General features: G+C 47.1%; 1 protein-coding gene across 2 annotated transcripts in view; it reads left to right on the forward strand.

Moving 5' to 3' along the window:
• The window catches only part of Alox5ap (arachidonate 5-lipoxygenase activating protein), a 55,432-nt gene that overhangs the window by 24,149 nt on the left and 15,286 nt on the right, over window positions 1-15,997 (forward strand). Inside the window, exons 1-2 of one of the 2 annotated variants that reach the window (XM_047553150.1) lie at window positions 3,967-4,141; window positions 10,352-10,451. The exons of the other annotated variant lie outside the window; for it this stretch is intronic. Of the exons in view, the coding sequence (XP_047409106.1) occupies window positions 3,973-4,141; window positions 10,352-10,451 (269 nt within the window). The 5' untranslated portion in view covers window positions 3,967-3,972. Of the gene's footprint in view, window positions 1-3,966; window positions 4,142-10,351; window positions 10,452-15,997 lie in introns of those variants that run through there. 2 annotated transcript variants of the gene reach the window in all.

The raw sequence follows: 15,997 nt of genomic DNA on the forward strand, positions 1-15,997 counted from the left end.
ATATGCCTAAGTACCGAGGCTCTGGAGCAGGGGGTGGGCAGGAGAGGGGCAGGCCCCAGCCTTGGAGCTGTGGGATATTTCTTGTCAAATTATCTTAACTAACAGCGAAGTGTCTTGGGGATATGTTATTTCCTGTGATGGGTGCGTGTTTTCCATTCCTTCCTTTTGAAAAATCTCTCCTCAAGAGTGGAGAGGTCATTAATTTGCTATCCTCCGACAGGATGGCTAAGCACAGATGCAGATGGGCAGAGGGTACCAAGTTCTGGAAATGACTCCTCAGCAGCAGGTAGGGTGGCTGAAACAGCAGACATTCCTGCTAGACCTGTGTTTGGACCCCAGTTCTGCTCCTCCACACATGTGTGTCCTTGACCATGTGTTGCCAATGGCGCGGGGGTAGGGTGGGGTGGGGGACAGATGATCCACTGTGAAGCTTTTGGCTCAGTGCCCAGCACAAGTCAGGTCTCTGGACACAGCTGCCCAGTGCTGCAGGACTTGGGTTTGCTCTGGACTGTTCCTGGCGCGCCCGGGGTAGGTGGATGCAGTGTGGGTGCAGGGCAGGGTGCAGGGCAGGGTGCGGGGCAGGCTTGGGCCTGTCTTGAGGGGGAGTCAGAGCCGGGGAAAGGCGGTGGCGCCCCTCCCCCGTGCCCCCCAAGCGCCCCTGTCTTTTTGTTCTGTCTCAGCAGCTCTCTATTGAGATGAATGGCATTCCAGAGGCTTCACCTCTGATAAGTGCTCCTCTGTCGCCGCAGCCAGAATCTTAATGTGCACACTGTAATTTAATGGCCATCTCTGGTGACTATGAACACACTCTTACGGGTGAAGAGGACTCGCGCCACCAGCACGCGCTCTCCACTCTGCAGGTGACTCCAGGGAGCTCAGAGGGAGGCGTCATTGAACCTCCAACCAGGCGCCTTCTGAAGGGGACATATTCTCCCCAGTTTGTGGGGTTTCGAAAGACGGGGGGGAAAAGCAAGAGGCAGCCCTTCCTGGTCCCCCGCCTTCTGCGGGGATGGAAGGTTCCCCCAGTAGCATGCAGTCTGCTTCCCTAGGTCCTGCGCTTCCTGGGCGCTGGCAGGTGGGGCACACATTTACACAACATAAGCCCTCAAGTAGGATGAGGTGTGGCTGAGCTTTAGAGACACCAGAGTGTAAGACAGAGAAACTTTAAACACTGGAAAATTTTTAATCTGAGTTTGTAAGTACCCAGGAAAGCACCTCGGTAGATTCACCCAGCACTCTCTCTCCATCTCTTTAATTTAGGAGCATTCCCCTCAACCATGACTCTGGGAATTAATAGGCTCTTGTTTTCCTGACATCTGGTTGGTCTCCTCAGGAATGGATACCCGGCCAGCCTGTGCCGATGGGACTGTTCTAAGAGCTTAGATGAGAGGAGTCTGCTCTCGACAGTTGGCAGAAGATCAGAGAGGTAAAACTCCTGAGATGTAGGTGGACATATTTTCCACTGTGTGGAGAACATTGTTCTGCAGAGAGATCTAAGTCTGAGGTGCTTAGAGAAGTTGTGGGGGGTGGGGTGGGGAGCAAGCGTGATTGAGAAAGTGGCGGGCAGGTAGAGGCAGAGAGCTGGGGACAGACAGAGGGAGGGAGAGGGAACTTCCTAGCTCCAAGGTCCAACTCATCTCTCCTCTTTTCAAATTTTGTTTTCTCAGTTCTTTAAATTCTTTGAGCTAATAATTTTCTCTTCTTGCCCAAGCAATCTTGAACTGTTCTTATTACTTGCAACTGGACTACCTTTTAAGGGTACTGGCTTTTGTCACTCGGGTTGACAAATTATTAGAAGGACTGACTCTGTATGGGAGTTCAAAGTTCTAGCTTCTGACACCTGACTGTTCCCTGAAGCTTACCAAATTGCATGTGCAATAAAATCTCACTAAGGTGCATACACAAATGTTACTAGTGTTGTGTTTCTAACTGAAGCTTGTAATAACTATGATGGTTAGTTTTATGTCAACTTTGCTTGGTTATGGCTTGCCCAGGGAGCTGGTAAGACATTATTTCTGGGTGAGTCTTTGAGGGTATTTCTGGAAGAGATTAATACTTGAATCACTGTATTGAGTAAAGAAGATCTGCCCTGGTTAATGTGGGCAATCTGTTAAGGGATCAGAAAGAATCAAATGTGGGAGATGTAGGAATTCCCTCCTCCTTGAGCTGGAATATCTGCCTTCTCCTGCCCATGGACATCAGACTCTTCTTTTGGACTCAGACCTGGTCATGTACCATTGGCCTCCCCAGTTAGCAGGCCTTTGGACTAAGACTGATCTAAACTTTTTTTTTTTTTTTTTTTTTTTTTGTGGTGCTGGGAATTGAACCCACAGCCTTCTGCTTGCAAGGCAAGCACTTGACCGACTGAGTTATCTCCCCAGCCCCTTTTCCTGGTTCTTTAGGTGGCAGATTGCAGGACTTCTTGGCCTCCATAACTGTGAGAACCAATTCGTATAATAAGTCAATCTGTCTTCTTCCCATGAATCAATCAATCAATCAATCAATCATCTGTATTTATTTATTCTGTCTTTCTGGAGAACCTTGACTATACTCTACAAAATGACCCAGGCCCTCAGTATCCAAGAGGGTCATGACCAGTTGACATGGCTACTGGCTTCTACACATTCAAATTCTATACATTGCCTCCTCCAGTCTCTTTCATTTGAAGCTGAACTGAGGACAATCCAGGTGGCCTCTGCTGCTGTAGGTATGGGGGCATGGTCTCTTCCCCCACCTAGACTTCCCACACTGAGAGCTGCCTGATACCACCAGTAATAGTGACCAATGTTCTCTTTCAAAGTAAGGTTTTGAGCAAGGTGCTTCCTTATTAATGGCAAATAGTCAAGTCTAGGACAAAGATTGCAGGAATCTTGCAAATCCTATATAACCTCTGAGGGACTGCTGAGAAAGATGTTCTGTCAAGACTGGGAGATCCCTGGGACCACCCAGCAGTACACTCTTGCCCTTTCTGTGACAATGGAGTCTACTCTTACTATTAAGTTGTAAAGAATTCAGGGAAGGTGTTTATATAGTTGCTTCAGAAAAGCCAGTTGCAGTGTTCAACAATCCTTGTTTGAAAGTTTTCTTTAGGGGTTCTCTTCTTCTTTTTTTTTTTTTTTTTTTTTGGTGAAGGGAGTACATGGGATTGAACCCAGGGGTGCTTAACCACTGAGCCACATCCTCAGCCCTTTTCTTATTTTTATTTTGAGACAGGGTCTTGCTAAGTTGCTAAAGACTTGCTAAGTTGCTGAGGCTGGCTTTGAACTTGCGACCCTCTTGCTTCAGCCTCCTGAGCCACTGGGATTATAGCCGTGCACCACTACACCCAGCTGGTAACTCCATTTCTGACCCTTACTTTGGTTCAGTTTTAATCTTTGGCTTAATTCTTTAATTCCTTTTATCACCATCTTCATCGTCACCATTGCTACCAACACCACCATCATCACCATGATGATCATCATCATGTCACCATCATCATCATTGTGCAGGAATGGAGACATCAGCTATCACACACTCATCACCAAGCATTTATTGATTATCCAAGTCTCTGTGGATGCTCCTCTGAGTCACTTGGTCCTGCTGCCCCCCAGGAATTCAAGGGAACAAAGATAGTACTCAGGGCACCTGTCTTCCTAATGCTGTATACATAAAATATTTTTTTTTTCGTTTACCTTCTCCTCTTTCTCTTTGCCAATATCAGACATGACAGTGTGTTCTAGATTCTCTGGCTCCTACACGGGGCTCACACTGGTCAGGGGCTTGGTTCCTGGGTTCATTCTGGAGTCTGTCTGGGAGACCTCCCGTGACAAGGCAGTGCAGGCAAGTGTGCCAGCCCCGTCTGCCTCTCCTCCAAGCCCTGCTTCTCCTGGCAGGCAGGTCACACTGATCAAAGCCTGGACACTTTGGTGGCTATATTTAAAAAAAAGAAGAAGAAAGAAGAAGGCACTGTGTTAGGGACCTTCAGAAATTCTAATGAGGAAAGACGGAGCACCAGCCACACTTCCCCTTCCTGCTCAGAGTAGGCTGCAGCTCGGGAGCCAAAACAGTTCCTCTGCAGGGCCTGAAGCAAGCATGGATCAAGAAACCATGGGCAATGTTGTCCTGCTGGCCATCGTCACTCTGATCAGCGTGATCCAGAATGGTAAGGGAAGCCCTCACCCCGGGGAGGAACGGAGGGCATGTTTTGTTGGTTGTTTGCAAGTCAGGTTTAGAGTCTGCGTGTGTGTGTGTGTGTGTGTGTGTGTGTGTGTGTGTATGTGTGTGTGCAGACCAACACTCTTTTGCCTTATCTCTAATTTGTTTGAATGCATATAGGGGTGTACATTTTTGCGTGAATCTGGGATTTTCCTCCCCCTTGTCTTTCTCTTACTTTAGTGGTGATGACTAATCATGGTTTCAGAGCAAAGGCAGCAACCTAGGGGCCCGTGCGCACAGCCCCCAACTCAAGAATCTGACATCAGCCTTTTAGCTATTAATTAATGTGACCCGAGAACAGGTAGAAGCAAATAGCCTAGAAAGGGACAAGAGATACACAGCTTCGTTAACTTATCTGCAGTGCAACTGAAGTGTCACGTCACCTGTAGGCTAAAAAAGAAAAAAAGGAAAAAAAAAAAAAAAAAAAGAAGGAAGAGGGAAAAATAGGGAGTTTGGGAGGTGTAAAGGGGAAATCATCATATTATTTTACTTCTGAATTTTTTTTTTTCTTTCTTTTGAAGAAACATGTTTTTATTTATTTTTTTTTTGGTGGCACTTACTTTTTGTCTAGCAATGTATAATTTTTGAAGTATTTTTTCATATTTATATACAGGGAGAGAGAAGAGGAAAAATTTTCTTATTTGGAAATTGCATTTTCATTAACCCTTGCTGTCAGGGTATACCAAGCAGGTAACTGGAGCTGAGAAAGGCGGGACCGTGTAGAACTGCCCTCTCAGAGTTTCCCTTAGGACTGCCTCTGAGTGTTTCTCTAAGGTTCTCCAGTGACTTTGTGTTTTACAGTTCATTAAGACAAGAGAAAACAGGAGAGTAATTATTAAGGGCATCTGCTATGGCTTAACTGCAATTACCGAGTGTTTATGCACTGTCACACTTAGGAACTTGGAATATCGAATCGCTTTGAGATAGCCTCATCTTTGTCCCCACCTTGAATGTTGACAAATGCTGGTGATTTTGCCTTCTCGGTACAGAACAAGGCTTCCCCTCAGCTTCCCACATCAGAGGGGCTCAATTTTACATACTTCAAGTATGTTTCATTTTGTAGCTTTTGGACCCACCCCAATTTTCATACTAAATCGACACAAATTGCAGCTCAGAGAGGGAACAAGTGGCTTATTTAGGCTGCCACTTCCTCAGGTCTGTTTTACAGAGAGTTCCCTTAGCCCTGTACATTGATGGTGGATTGAGTAAATATTCTGCCTGCACACACCTACAGAGACACTGCTGTGCACCAGGCAATAGACTGCATACCTGGGATATAGTTGTGAGCAAGATGGCTGTAGCTCCTGCCTTCAAAGAAAGGAGAGGAGAGGACAGCAAAAAGCCCACAGCGGCCCCTCCAGCCTCTGCATGGGTGGATGGGCAGCACTTGGTCAGCTCTGGGTAGGGTCTCCCCTCTGGTTCTTCTCCTTACACCCATCAGTATGATTGACAGGCATCAGGAGACAGGAGATGCCAAGTCCTTTCACCTGCCTAAGAGTGAGTTGGGGCTGGACTCAGTTGGGAGGTTCAAGTTCACTCTCACCTGCTCCTCTCAGTTCAGAGCTGAGTCAGGGGAGCTGCGAGGCTCCCTGTTGTGAGAACAGTGTCTTCACCCATCCTAACCAAGGAATTCAGGAACCTGACCCTGCTCTGTGCAGTAGGTCCTGGGCTTTTCCATAGTGACCTCACAAACCCTGGGTAGACTGGAGGTGGGTGGTAAGATTTCTAATTATTTTTGGCAGCTGGGGTCAAGTCTTCACAACCACAATCTAAAGACTGTGGCTATTCCCAGACTGTGTAAGATAGATAAGAACAGAACACAGTGGCCTCAAAAGACAATTCCCTGGGAGTGATGGAGGCTTCCTGGTCAGGGAGATACAAATAAGGACTGGCAGGGACCTGTGTTTTGGGACTGAAGACGTTCACATTGGGCAAACACAAGACTGGAATCTGGCATGGCCGGCACCTCACTGCCCCATCCCTCCCCAGCCTCCTGGGAACCAGCTCCCACCCAAGAGAAAGGAGTTTCTCTTGTCCTGGAAAAGCCTCGGAAGGGCCCTTGGGCACCTCTCAGTGGCTTAGGATAAGCCATGCTCTTCTTTTAGGGAGGGACCTGAACTCCCCAGAAAGAGTCATTTGTGTGGACTTTGTAACTGCTGATTATGTCTGTGTAGGGGTGACAAGAAAAAATTCAGTACTGAGAACTGAAATGGAGCAAATTATATTACACGCATGTAAAATTATGCCAAAATGAACCCCACTATTATGTGTAACTATAATGTACTAATAAAAACATTTTGAAAAAGAAAAATTCAAATTAGCTGGAAGATAGCACCTCTACTTGTTTTTAACTGAATTTTGCAGGTAAGCACGAAGGTCAGATGCTTGTCCAACCTCTCTTTGCAATTCTAATAACCTCAATGTTGCAACCCTAACCCTATCTCAAAGAGTTCAAAAAATATGCAAAAACTGTGTTCCCCTCACCCCCAAATGCCATTCAGAACTCTTTCTGTTAGTTTTGCAAAATATTTCCATGTCGTTACCAGGCACTGCACACTCTGTTTGTGTACCAGGACACGGAGGTACCGCAGCGCATGCGTCCATGACACCATAGGCTCCATATTCTCCGTACGCTCTGTGAGCCTGATTGTCTGAGGGTGGGCAGAGCCCAGCCTGCCTGGTGCAACTTCCTGCTCTGCCTTCAAACGTTCTTTAGTCATCAAGATCTTTGAACTTGTGGCTGTCTTCCAGTTTTGATCTGCAGAATGCAGATTTGGCAGAACAAAGCAAGTTTAAAATACATCTAGACCAGAATTATCAAAACCTGGTTTCTCAGGGACTACAGAAGCATAGATAGAAAGATGCATTTTCTATGACTAGTGGGCGGAGAGTTTCCTCTTGCTACCCTGGGGCCGACTGACACGGGGTATACCTAGGCAAAACAGAGAAAGTCCCTGACTTAAGGGTGCTTCCACTGTTACAAATTTTTAACTTTATCACGGTGCAAAAGTATATCCATACAACTATTTTGTTTTTTCACTTATAGTATTCAATAAATTACATGAAATACTCAATAGTATTATAAAATAGGCTTTGTGTGAGGCAACTGAGTTACAGAGCATGTTTAAGTTGAGCGAGGCTAAAACTACGATGTTCAACAGGTTTGGTGGATTCAATGCATTTTTTACTTCAACTATTTTTATCTGGTGATGAGTTTATTGGAAGTAACCCCATCAGAAGTAGAGGAGCACCTGCATCTGGAGAAAGTCATTTTCACAAGAATCCAAACTCATGAGATCGGGAGGAGGTGAGCCGAGGGGAGGAGACCTAGGTGGGCATTAAGCCAGACAGGGTGGCAGAGGACAGGGAGGAAGAATGACCTCCGGCTGGGACAAAACTGTTTCCATAGCCCTTCTGGCTGCAGGAGAAGGGCTTCTCCCTCCTCCAGGAGAGGCGACCTCCTTTGGATTTCCTCTTGCTCTGAAGCCAAGAAGGGTGATAGGTGGCCCTGCAGTATGAAGGTCCGTGAGCAGTGGTAGAGGAAGGTTGAACTGCCGTGGTCCCTGATATTCCCACCCAGGCACATACTCACAAGGGACCTCGTGGGTGCCACATTGGAAGGCTTGGCAATCCACCCCGGGGTTTTAGGGATCTAGAAACAGAGGCAGAGACTCATGAGTTTCCTCAATGCCCGAGTCTTTGCATCACCCTCATCTGCTCCTTCGCGAACATTCCAGCATTTTAGTTAGCTAAAATCTCAAGACCTTTTTATGTGTTCTTGAGAAACTTATTTAACTTCTCTGACCCTCAGTTTTCTCATCTGAGAAGTGGAGTTATTAATACCTTCCTCACCTGGTTGTGGAGGTATCCCATGAGACAAGATGACATAGGTAGAAAGTTGGCAGTGCCCGGCATGCTGTCTGCAGTTACCTCTGCATTGCCAGTCTCTCTCTCTCTCTCTCTCTCTCTCTCTCTCTCTCTGTCTGTCTCTTTCTCTCTCTCTCACCTGTTGGTTTTGTTAGCAGCTAGGCAAGGGCAGCATGCTACTGGCCTTTGTATGCCTGGTTTCTGGAACCTTCTGGAGGATTACAAGGGGTAGTGAGGCAGCCAACGCTTCCCAGGGCATCTTAGAGGAAGGAGAGATAGACCCGAGTAGAATATCAGAGGGAGATGGAGTTGCTTGTGTTTTGTGTTACGGGTAAGAAAGATCTGTGGGTGTTTGTAGGGTAAGGAGGAGAGGGAGAACAAAAGACTGAAGATCCAGGAGTGGGGAGAGCAGCGACAAAACAAAGCCCTCAAGAGGCCGGCAGGACTGGGTTTAGGGTCACAGGTGGAGGGAGAAACCCTGGAAGAAAGGAGGGCACTGTTTTTTCTGAGCAGGACGGGAAGAAGAGAGGCAGGGCAGAGAAGTCCAGCTAAGCTGTGCTGCTGGCTGAAGAAATAACCTCTGGATTTCTTAATCCCAGCCCTGTTTACACGGTTGGGTTAAGGGACGCCATCTTGAGTTCTGGAAAGAAAGTGACAGAAAGTTCTATTGTACTGTCTGCTAAGTGGGGACATTCAGAATGGACAGGTTTGTTACACTCTGTGCAGCTGATGGAATCCAGCAGGGCTCTGTCATGGGACAGCAAGAGGAGAGAGACGTCCTCCCGCGTATGCTCAGCTGGATTCCAATTCCCAACCTCACTGACCTCCTGAGCACCGGCATGGAGTCTACAGAGCGGGGACAGTACTACCCACCTGACCAGCTGGTGTGGGGCTCAGTAAGGGAGTACATGTTAGGCGCCTCCCAAGATGTCTGGACGGTGCCCCGGGGCCCGCCGGGTACCTCGAATTGGGCACACTCCTACAGAAAGGAAAGGAACCCCGACAGGCTTTTGTTTCCCTACCTGGCTGATAAGATGCCTTTTTTTGAGGAGGCTGATAGGAAAGTGGTGTGAAGGAACGAAGTCGCATCTCTCTCGCTCGCTCGCTCTTGGAATAGAACAGATGTAGAGCAGGGAGCGGGAGAGAGCTTCATCCCCACCATCCAGTCCAGTCACGCCTTCCAGATTCCGTACCCTTGGCATTTCTTACGTGTCCACAGCCGTCACCCTGGTCAGACTATCTTGTCCCCACATCCTGGGTCTGACCCCTCTGAGAACCTGCCACACCAGCGGCTTTCCGATGACCCCAATCCTCCGCTCCATCACACCTTGCTGCTCTCACATGGAGCTAAGTGCCCAGCTCGCATGGAGGCCAAGGACACTCTGCTAAACACAAAAGGCCCTTCTTGACGATCGCCTCATCAAGCCCTGGCTCAGTCACTGCTTTCTCATTGCACCTCGCTCTCTGCACCCTGTTGGGCACCTCCATGGCCCTTTAGCAGGCTCTCCTTCCTCTTTTGTCCCTAGCTCGATACACTGTATCCTTTTAGTTTGTGTATCTTGTTTAGTGTGCACAGTCCGTCTCCTCCTCTGCTGTCCTTGCCAAAGCATAAGCTCTTGGGGCCAAGACTTTGTCTGCTTTGTTCTTGGATGCAAGCTAAATGTCTGGCTCATGGCAAATGATAATAGATTTATGTCAGTGGAGGAACAATTTGCTGTCTTTGGCCTCATTCTACTGTGTCCTGCTCCCCAGCCCTCGCCCCTCCCCTGTCTTAAGCTGGACCTGTGCTTGCCTCAGGACCTTTGCATGTGCTATTCTGCTGGAGTAGAGAGATCGTCTTGCTCATCCCCTGCTCCCTCCATCTGCTTGGTTAGTTCCTACTTGTTCTTCTGATTTCATCTTAGGCATCATTGCTCCCAGGAATCCTTTTGTGACCCAAATGATGAATTAAGCTGCCTCCTTTGAGGTTCCATAACACTGTGTACCCACTCAATCTCATCTTGACGCGAATCACTTTTTAGTTTTATTTCTGCTTTGTCTATTTCTTCAGAATATTAGATCCCTAAAGTGGGACTATGTCTTGCTCACTATCACATCCTCCAAACCAAATGCAGTGATTAGGAGAGATCAGCTGCTGAACACATTTTTGCAAATGACATTTGATGGAGGACATTTAGGGCTGTTTGGTGATCAAGTCAAAGAAGCATTTTGATGTTCTAGTAAAACAGAGAAATAACATATTCCTGAACATCACCAGTGTGAACCAAATCCAAACCTTTCCCTCTGGCAGGATTCTTTGCCTACAAGGTGGAGCACGAAAGCAAGATCCAGAATGGGCGGAGCTTCCAGAGGACAGGAACACTTGCCTTTGAGCGGGTCTACACTGCCAAGTGAGTCTAAACCCCGATGCCGTTGACTAACGGAGTGAGGACCTGGGTATGGGAGCTTCCTTATGGGGGTGAAGACCACCCTCAAGACCACATATCTGCCTGGGCCAACCTGGGCTAGCGTCAGAAGAAAGGAAGTGGGGACAAGAGGAGCTGGGGGAAGGGTGATCACCGCAGCTCCAGAACATCTGTGGCAGTCATTCCGTCAGGGGAGTTGACCAACTTCCTGTGGGTTGGTCTGGAGGCACCATGGTGGAAACCAGCCTTGACTCAGCCAGCTCCGCCAGCTCTCGCAGCAACAGGCCACGCGCCTGGTAGCAGCCTCCACCCACCCACCCACCCTGGCTGTTGCCGGTGGCAGCCTGGAGGTACAAGTTTCATAACACCCTGGTCCCCCTGAGCCACCAGCACAAGGACCAAAAGAATGGGGCATTGTGCAGTTGTGTGACCCTTCTCCCAGTCCTGACTTACGGATAAAAAAGTTGTCTGAAAACCTGGAAGGGTAAAGGGAGAGGAGTGTGATCTATTTGGGATGCAAATCCGAGGGGACGTTAGTTATTCAAAGATGGCTTTTCCTTCATGCAGAGTGTGTTTAAATAGAGGGTCAGCCAGGGGTGCCCTGGCCTGCCTCTCCAGGCTTCTGACTAGAGGCCTGTCAGAAAGAAGGCTCCATGCTGTGGGGCTGACCAGAGAGCTGGCCTTCAGTTCCACCCAGAGGTGACTTTGATGTCCCCAAGCTCCTTCCAAAGGGGAGTCATGTCCACCCAAAGAAAGTCTGTTTAGAATGATGACAACAGTCCAAGCGGACTCAGGGACACAGATTCACAGTGAAGGGCCAGGAGGCTCTGGGCTCCCTGCTGGCTCTGTGGGAGCAGCTGGAGGCAGAGTCCCATTCAGGACCAAGACTGGCTTCCCACAGGTTAAAGTGACTCCAGGGGGTTTTGGTGGCACTACATCACCCTCCTTGGTACTTCTCTTCAGTCCTTTATGTCATCTAGATTGTGTTTATTCTTCCTGTGAGGTGTAGTCACAGGGAAGAACGAGGGGGGAGTCTTTCTCTCAGCCGATTTTTGATCAGTGATTTCACTTTTCCCTTAACTTCTCAATTGTTGTATTTCTTGTCTGGACCACTCCGGGACGTATTGGCAAGGCCGTCATGGGCTGATTTCCTGGCCCTTCACCCTCTCTGGGCCCTTGGCCTTTCCAGGTCCCTGCTGAGTACTTACACTGCCTCTGCAGGGTACCCAGGACCCTTTGCTCTCCGTCCCACTCCCTCAGAGCAAGCACTGTTGCCCAGGGTCTTTCCATCAGTAGATCTCAAGGAAGCCCTGTGCCCAAGTGCCCACAAGGAGACTTCTATTTTAGCATCTGGACCTTGAGTGCATTAATTCTCAGAATCAATTTAAGAAGATTAAAGATGCAATTTAAAAGACCTTGTAGACCCATTTGAAGGAGGCCTGGGAGAACACATGGCTGCCATCAGGCTTTTGGCACCACTGGCCGTGGGCGTATGCGGAGTGCAAGAGCTCTCAGAATGTCACGCATGAGAGTTGCAAGAAGGTGCCGGATCAGGGATGGGCTCGAGACTTCTCGAAATTCCAAGAAAATATTACTGCTCTTCTGCCAGTGTGGAAAGAGCGGCTTCCTTTCATCCAGAAGACTGCATTCCTATGAGGGACATTGGGTTCATTGAGATCTTTAGCTCCTCCATTTGGGAGAAGTTCTGGTGGAATCATACCATACCTGCTTGGAACATGTGCTTCCATTTTGCTGGCAATGCACAAGAAATGGAGCGGGCCGGGCCATCTTGTGCCTGCCGCTCCCCTACCTCGCCCAGGAGTGAAATAGTTCTGTTTTCAAGAAGCCAGTGTACTTAACACCTGGACTTGTAGGTTGCCAGTCTCCAAATTGCAGAAGTGCTGTTTGGCTGGGTTGTACTGTGTTGCTTGAGAGCGTGGTTTGGGAGTTCTGCAATCACTTAGGTTCCAGGGGGAAGAAGGTGCAAGAGGACAGTGGTGGGGGATTGATTGCTGCTGCCTGGAGCCTCCACCCTGTGGGTGCTGCCATCCAGCTCTCAAAATCCCTGTGCTTTTACCACTTTGCCTCCATGAGAGAGGAAGAAGAATGAGTGGAGAGGAGAGATTGCATGGAGAGATAAGAAGTCAGGGGATGGGGAAGAGAACTTTCTGTAAGATAAAGGTTGCTCAGATACAGCTGTGGTTCTTCTACAAAGACCACTTCCTCCCGGCCCAAGAGCAGCACATGTGTGCCTGTGTGGATTGTCAAAGGGGACCAGAGACCCATGCAGCAAGCTCATGCCTGCATGCATGAGCCCGAGATAACCCTGCTGGTGGCCTGTGCCTGAGACTTCTGGGAAGGAAGTCATGTGTGGTTCTAATCAGAAGTCATTCCTAGCAACCGCTTCTCCAGGGAGGTCTCTGAAAGTACCAAATGGGGTGCAGGATGAGCCATGGGGGTGCAGGAAGCAAAGAGCACTATTTAATCTTGCTGTCTGAACCAGAAGAAATGGTGCTTTACCCATTTTTAATACACTGACCGACAATGGCACCTGTGCTGCATATAACTTATACATAAATGTACCTGTCATAAGGTTGCATGATCAGAACCTTTGGTTGATGGGGTACAGAATCAAATGTTTCGAGGCCCTGGCTATAAAGGGAAAATAGTATAAAGGATAAATGATACTGGTGGACTGAAAACCTGATGCATGTTTTTCAGCATAAAATATGACTGTCGACAGATATGAATCGCTCGATATTCTGCGCTGGTGCATTAACAGACATCCCAGCCTGCGTAGCTTATCAGCGCAGACTTGGCCTTGATTAATGACGTGTCCCACCCCCGTCTCCCATTAGGGCAATGCTGAATCGGGGTTTGAGAACTAAAAGGAGGTGAATCCTGACTCTCTGTTCACACAGTAGAAATGTAGTTCCGTGCTCTGTTCCCAGAGGATGAGCATAGCTCATCCCCGGTCAAGGTTTGGTTTTTGGAGACAAATCCTAGTTAGCTAAACAAAACCTAGGGTTTCTCCTTGTGACTGCAGGTGAGTACAGGGGACGGGTCTTTGGAGATGTGTAATTTCCTGAAATGTGTCCTATGGATTCCAAGTTCACAAGTATTTAACATGTGTTACAGGGCAAAGTTCTTTAGAGCCAGATGTTTTAGTCAGTTTTTTTTGCCGCTGTGACTAAAAGACCCGACCAGAACAATTGTAGAGGAAGAAAAGTTTATTTGAGGGCTCACAGTTTCAAGGGTCTTAGTCCGTAGAAGGCCCGCTCCATTCCTCGGGACTGGAGGTGAGGCAGACCTTCACAAAGGAAGAGTGCGGTGGAGGGAAGCAGCTCACATGCTGATCAGGAAGCAGAGAGAGAGAGACTCCACTTGCCAGCTACAAATAAATACCCCACAGCGTGCCCCCAATGCCCCCCTCCTCCAGCCACACCCACCACGTCTGTTACCACTGTTAATCCCTATCAGGGGATTAATTCCCTGATTGGGTTAAGACCCTCACAACCCAATCATTTCTCCTCTGAACCTTCTTGCACTGTCTCACACATGAGCTTTTGGGGGACACCTCACTTCTAAACCATAACCCTTGACTTTGGAGAACCCATAATGTACTAAGCAGGACTCCAGTTCTTGGTTCTTCACCAATGCTCCCTCCTCCCCCAGAATTTTGTCATTTTTGGAAGTACCACCCTAATGTCACTTGTTGCATCCACCTCTTGACATCCACTTAGACTCATTTTTAAGTAGTGGGAACTAGAACAATTATTATTATTTTTATTTCTAAATGATTTATTTGGTAAAAGTCTTTTTTAAAAATGTTTTTATTTGTTCTAATGTGTGGTACATGACAGTAGAATGCATGTAGACATTTTGATAAAGTCTTGCATCCAGAATATATACAAGATTTAAAAACACAAATCAAAACAATAAAACTTTCCAAATACTTTGAAATATGTGATGTATTATTACTCACTATATTTTCCCTAGTGTGCAATAGAAAGCAGAATGTATTCCTCTCATCTATAACATTGTACCCACTGACCAATCTCTCTAATCCTTCTTGCTCCTAGTTAGAAAAGAGTATTGAAATTTTCTCTCCAAAAATACTTGACAAGATAGAACAATTATTTGAAGGTGATACATTTACAATAATCTCATTGATTAGTATTAGTATTACAATTATTAACTCTTTTTCATGATTATTTATTTATTTGGTACCAGAGATTGAACTCAGGGGCACTCAACCACTGAGCCACATCCACAGCCCTATTTTGTATTTTATTTAGAGACAGGGTCTCACTGAGTTGCTTAGACCCTGGCTTTTGCTGAGGCTGGCTTTGAACTCACCATCCTCCTGCCTCAGTCTCCAATATTACAGGCATGTGCCACTGGGCCTGGCATCTTTTCTTATTTTAAATTGACCCAAACCAATAAATGAAACATTAAAGTTTTTCTCTGTTATACTCCTAGAGGTGGAGAAAAATAAAAGGAAAATAGCACAAGTCCTTTTCTCTGTAGAAGCAGCGAGAATGCAGGGCACCAAATTGAATGTAGCTCAGTGAATTATTGCAAGAACAGCCCAGAAGCTCCTATTTAGACATCTAAAAATGAGAATCAAAATGGGTTTGTCAGTTCTGTTTTGCAGAACAAAATGGCACAGAACTCCTCAAAAGAAATCCAGAATAATAATCCTGTGTCCGGAGGAAAAGACATCCCCACTGGGTGAAGAAGGAAGACACTGGAGCAGTAATCGCCACTGCTTATTGAACACTTCCTGTGAGCATGCAGAGCTGTATCTCCTTTTATTCTCAACAGTTGGAGGGATGATTACTAATGTCTTCCTTTACCTCCTATATGAACACATTGGGGCTCCATGGGCTAGGAAATGCACCCACATCCACACAGCCAGTAAGTGGCAGCTCTGAAATTGGATCTGGATCATGCAAACCTCACATGCAGCCACGAGACTCCCCGGCAAGGTGCAGGTGTGTCTCTGTCCAGCAGTCCTGGGCTCAGCCCAGCAGTAGCCCCTCTTGCCGGGGGACTTATGTACTTGGAGCTTTGGATGGAAGATGGACTGGAAATCCTGGATGGGGAGAGGGACTGGCTTGAGCTAGAACAAGGGACAAGGCTCTGAGAATATTCTGGAAATCCCAAGTAAGAGACTATTCTCTGACAGTTCACAGAGCTTCATTCAACTCCAGACAGACTGTTTTATTAGAAACCAAGGTAATATAAAATAATAGGCAGGAAGAATTGAAGGACTGATCTAATATCAAATCACTGGCCAGTTCTTCTAATCAGATTTGTGGACAATTAAAGAGTTTTTATTCCTTTTGGCATCACTCAGATAAAATCACTACTTAAAAACAAAAACAAACAAACAAAAAACACTCAGAGACATGGGAATGAAGAGGAAGTAGGGAAAATCATTGGTATTAGGAAATTTTCAAACTACAGGATCATCAGATCTTATATCCCATCTGACATAGCATTTTTCAACCAACCAAAAAAGGAAT

The sequence above is a fragment of the Sciurus carolinensis genome, chromosome 5 (assembly GCF_902686445.1).
Source record: "Sciurus carolinensis chromosome 5, mSciCar1.2, whole genome shotgun sequence".
Taxonomy (NCBI): domain Eukaryota; kingdom Metazoa; phylum Chordata; class Mammalia; order Rodentia; family Sciuridae; genus Sciurus; species Sciurus carolinensis.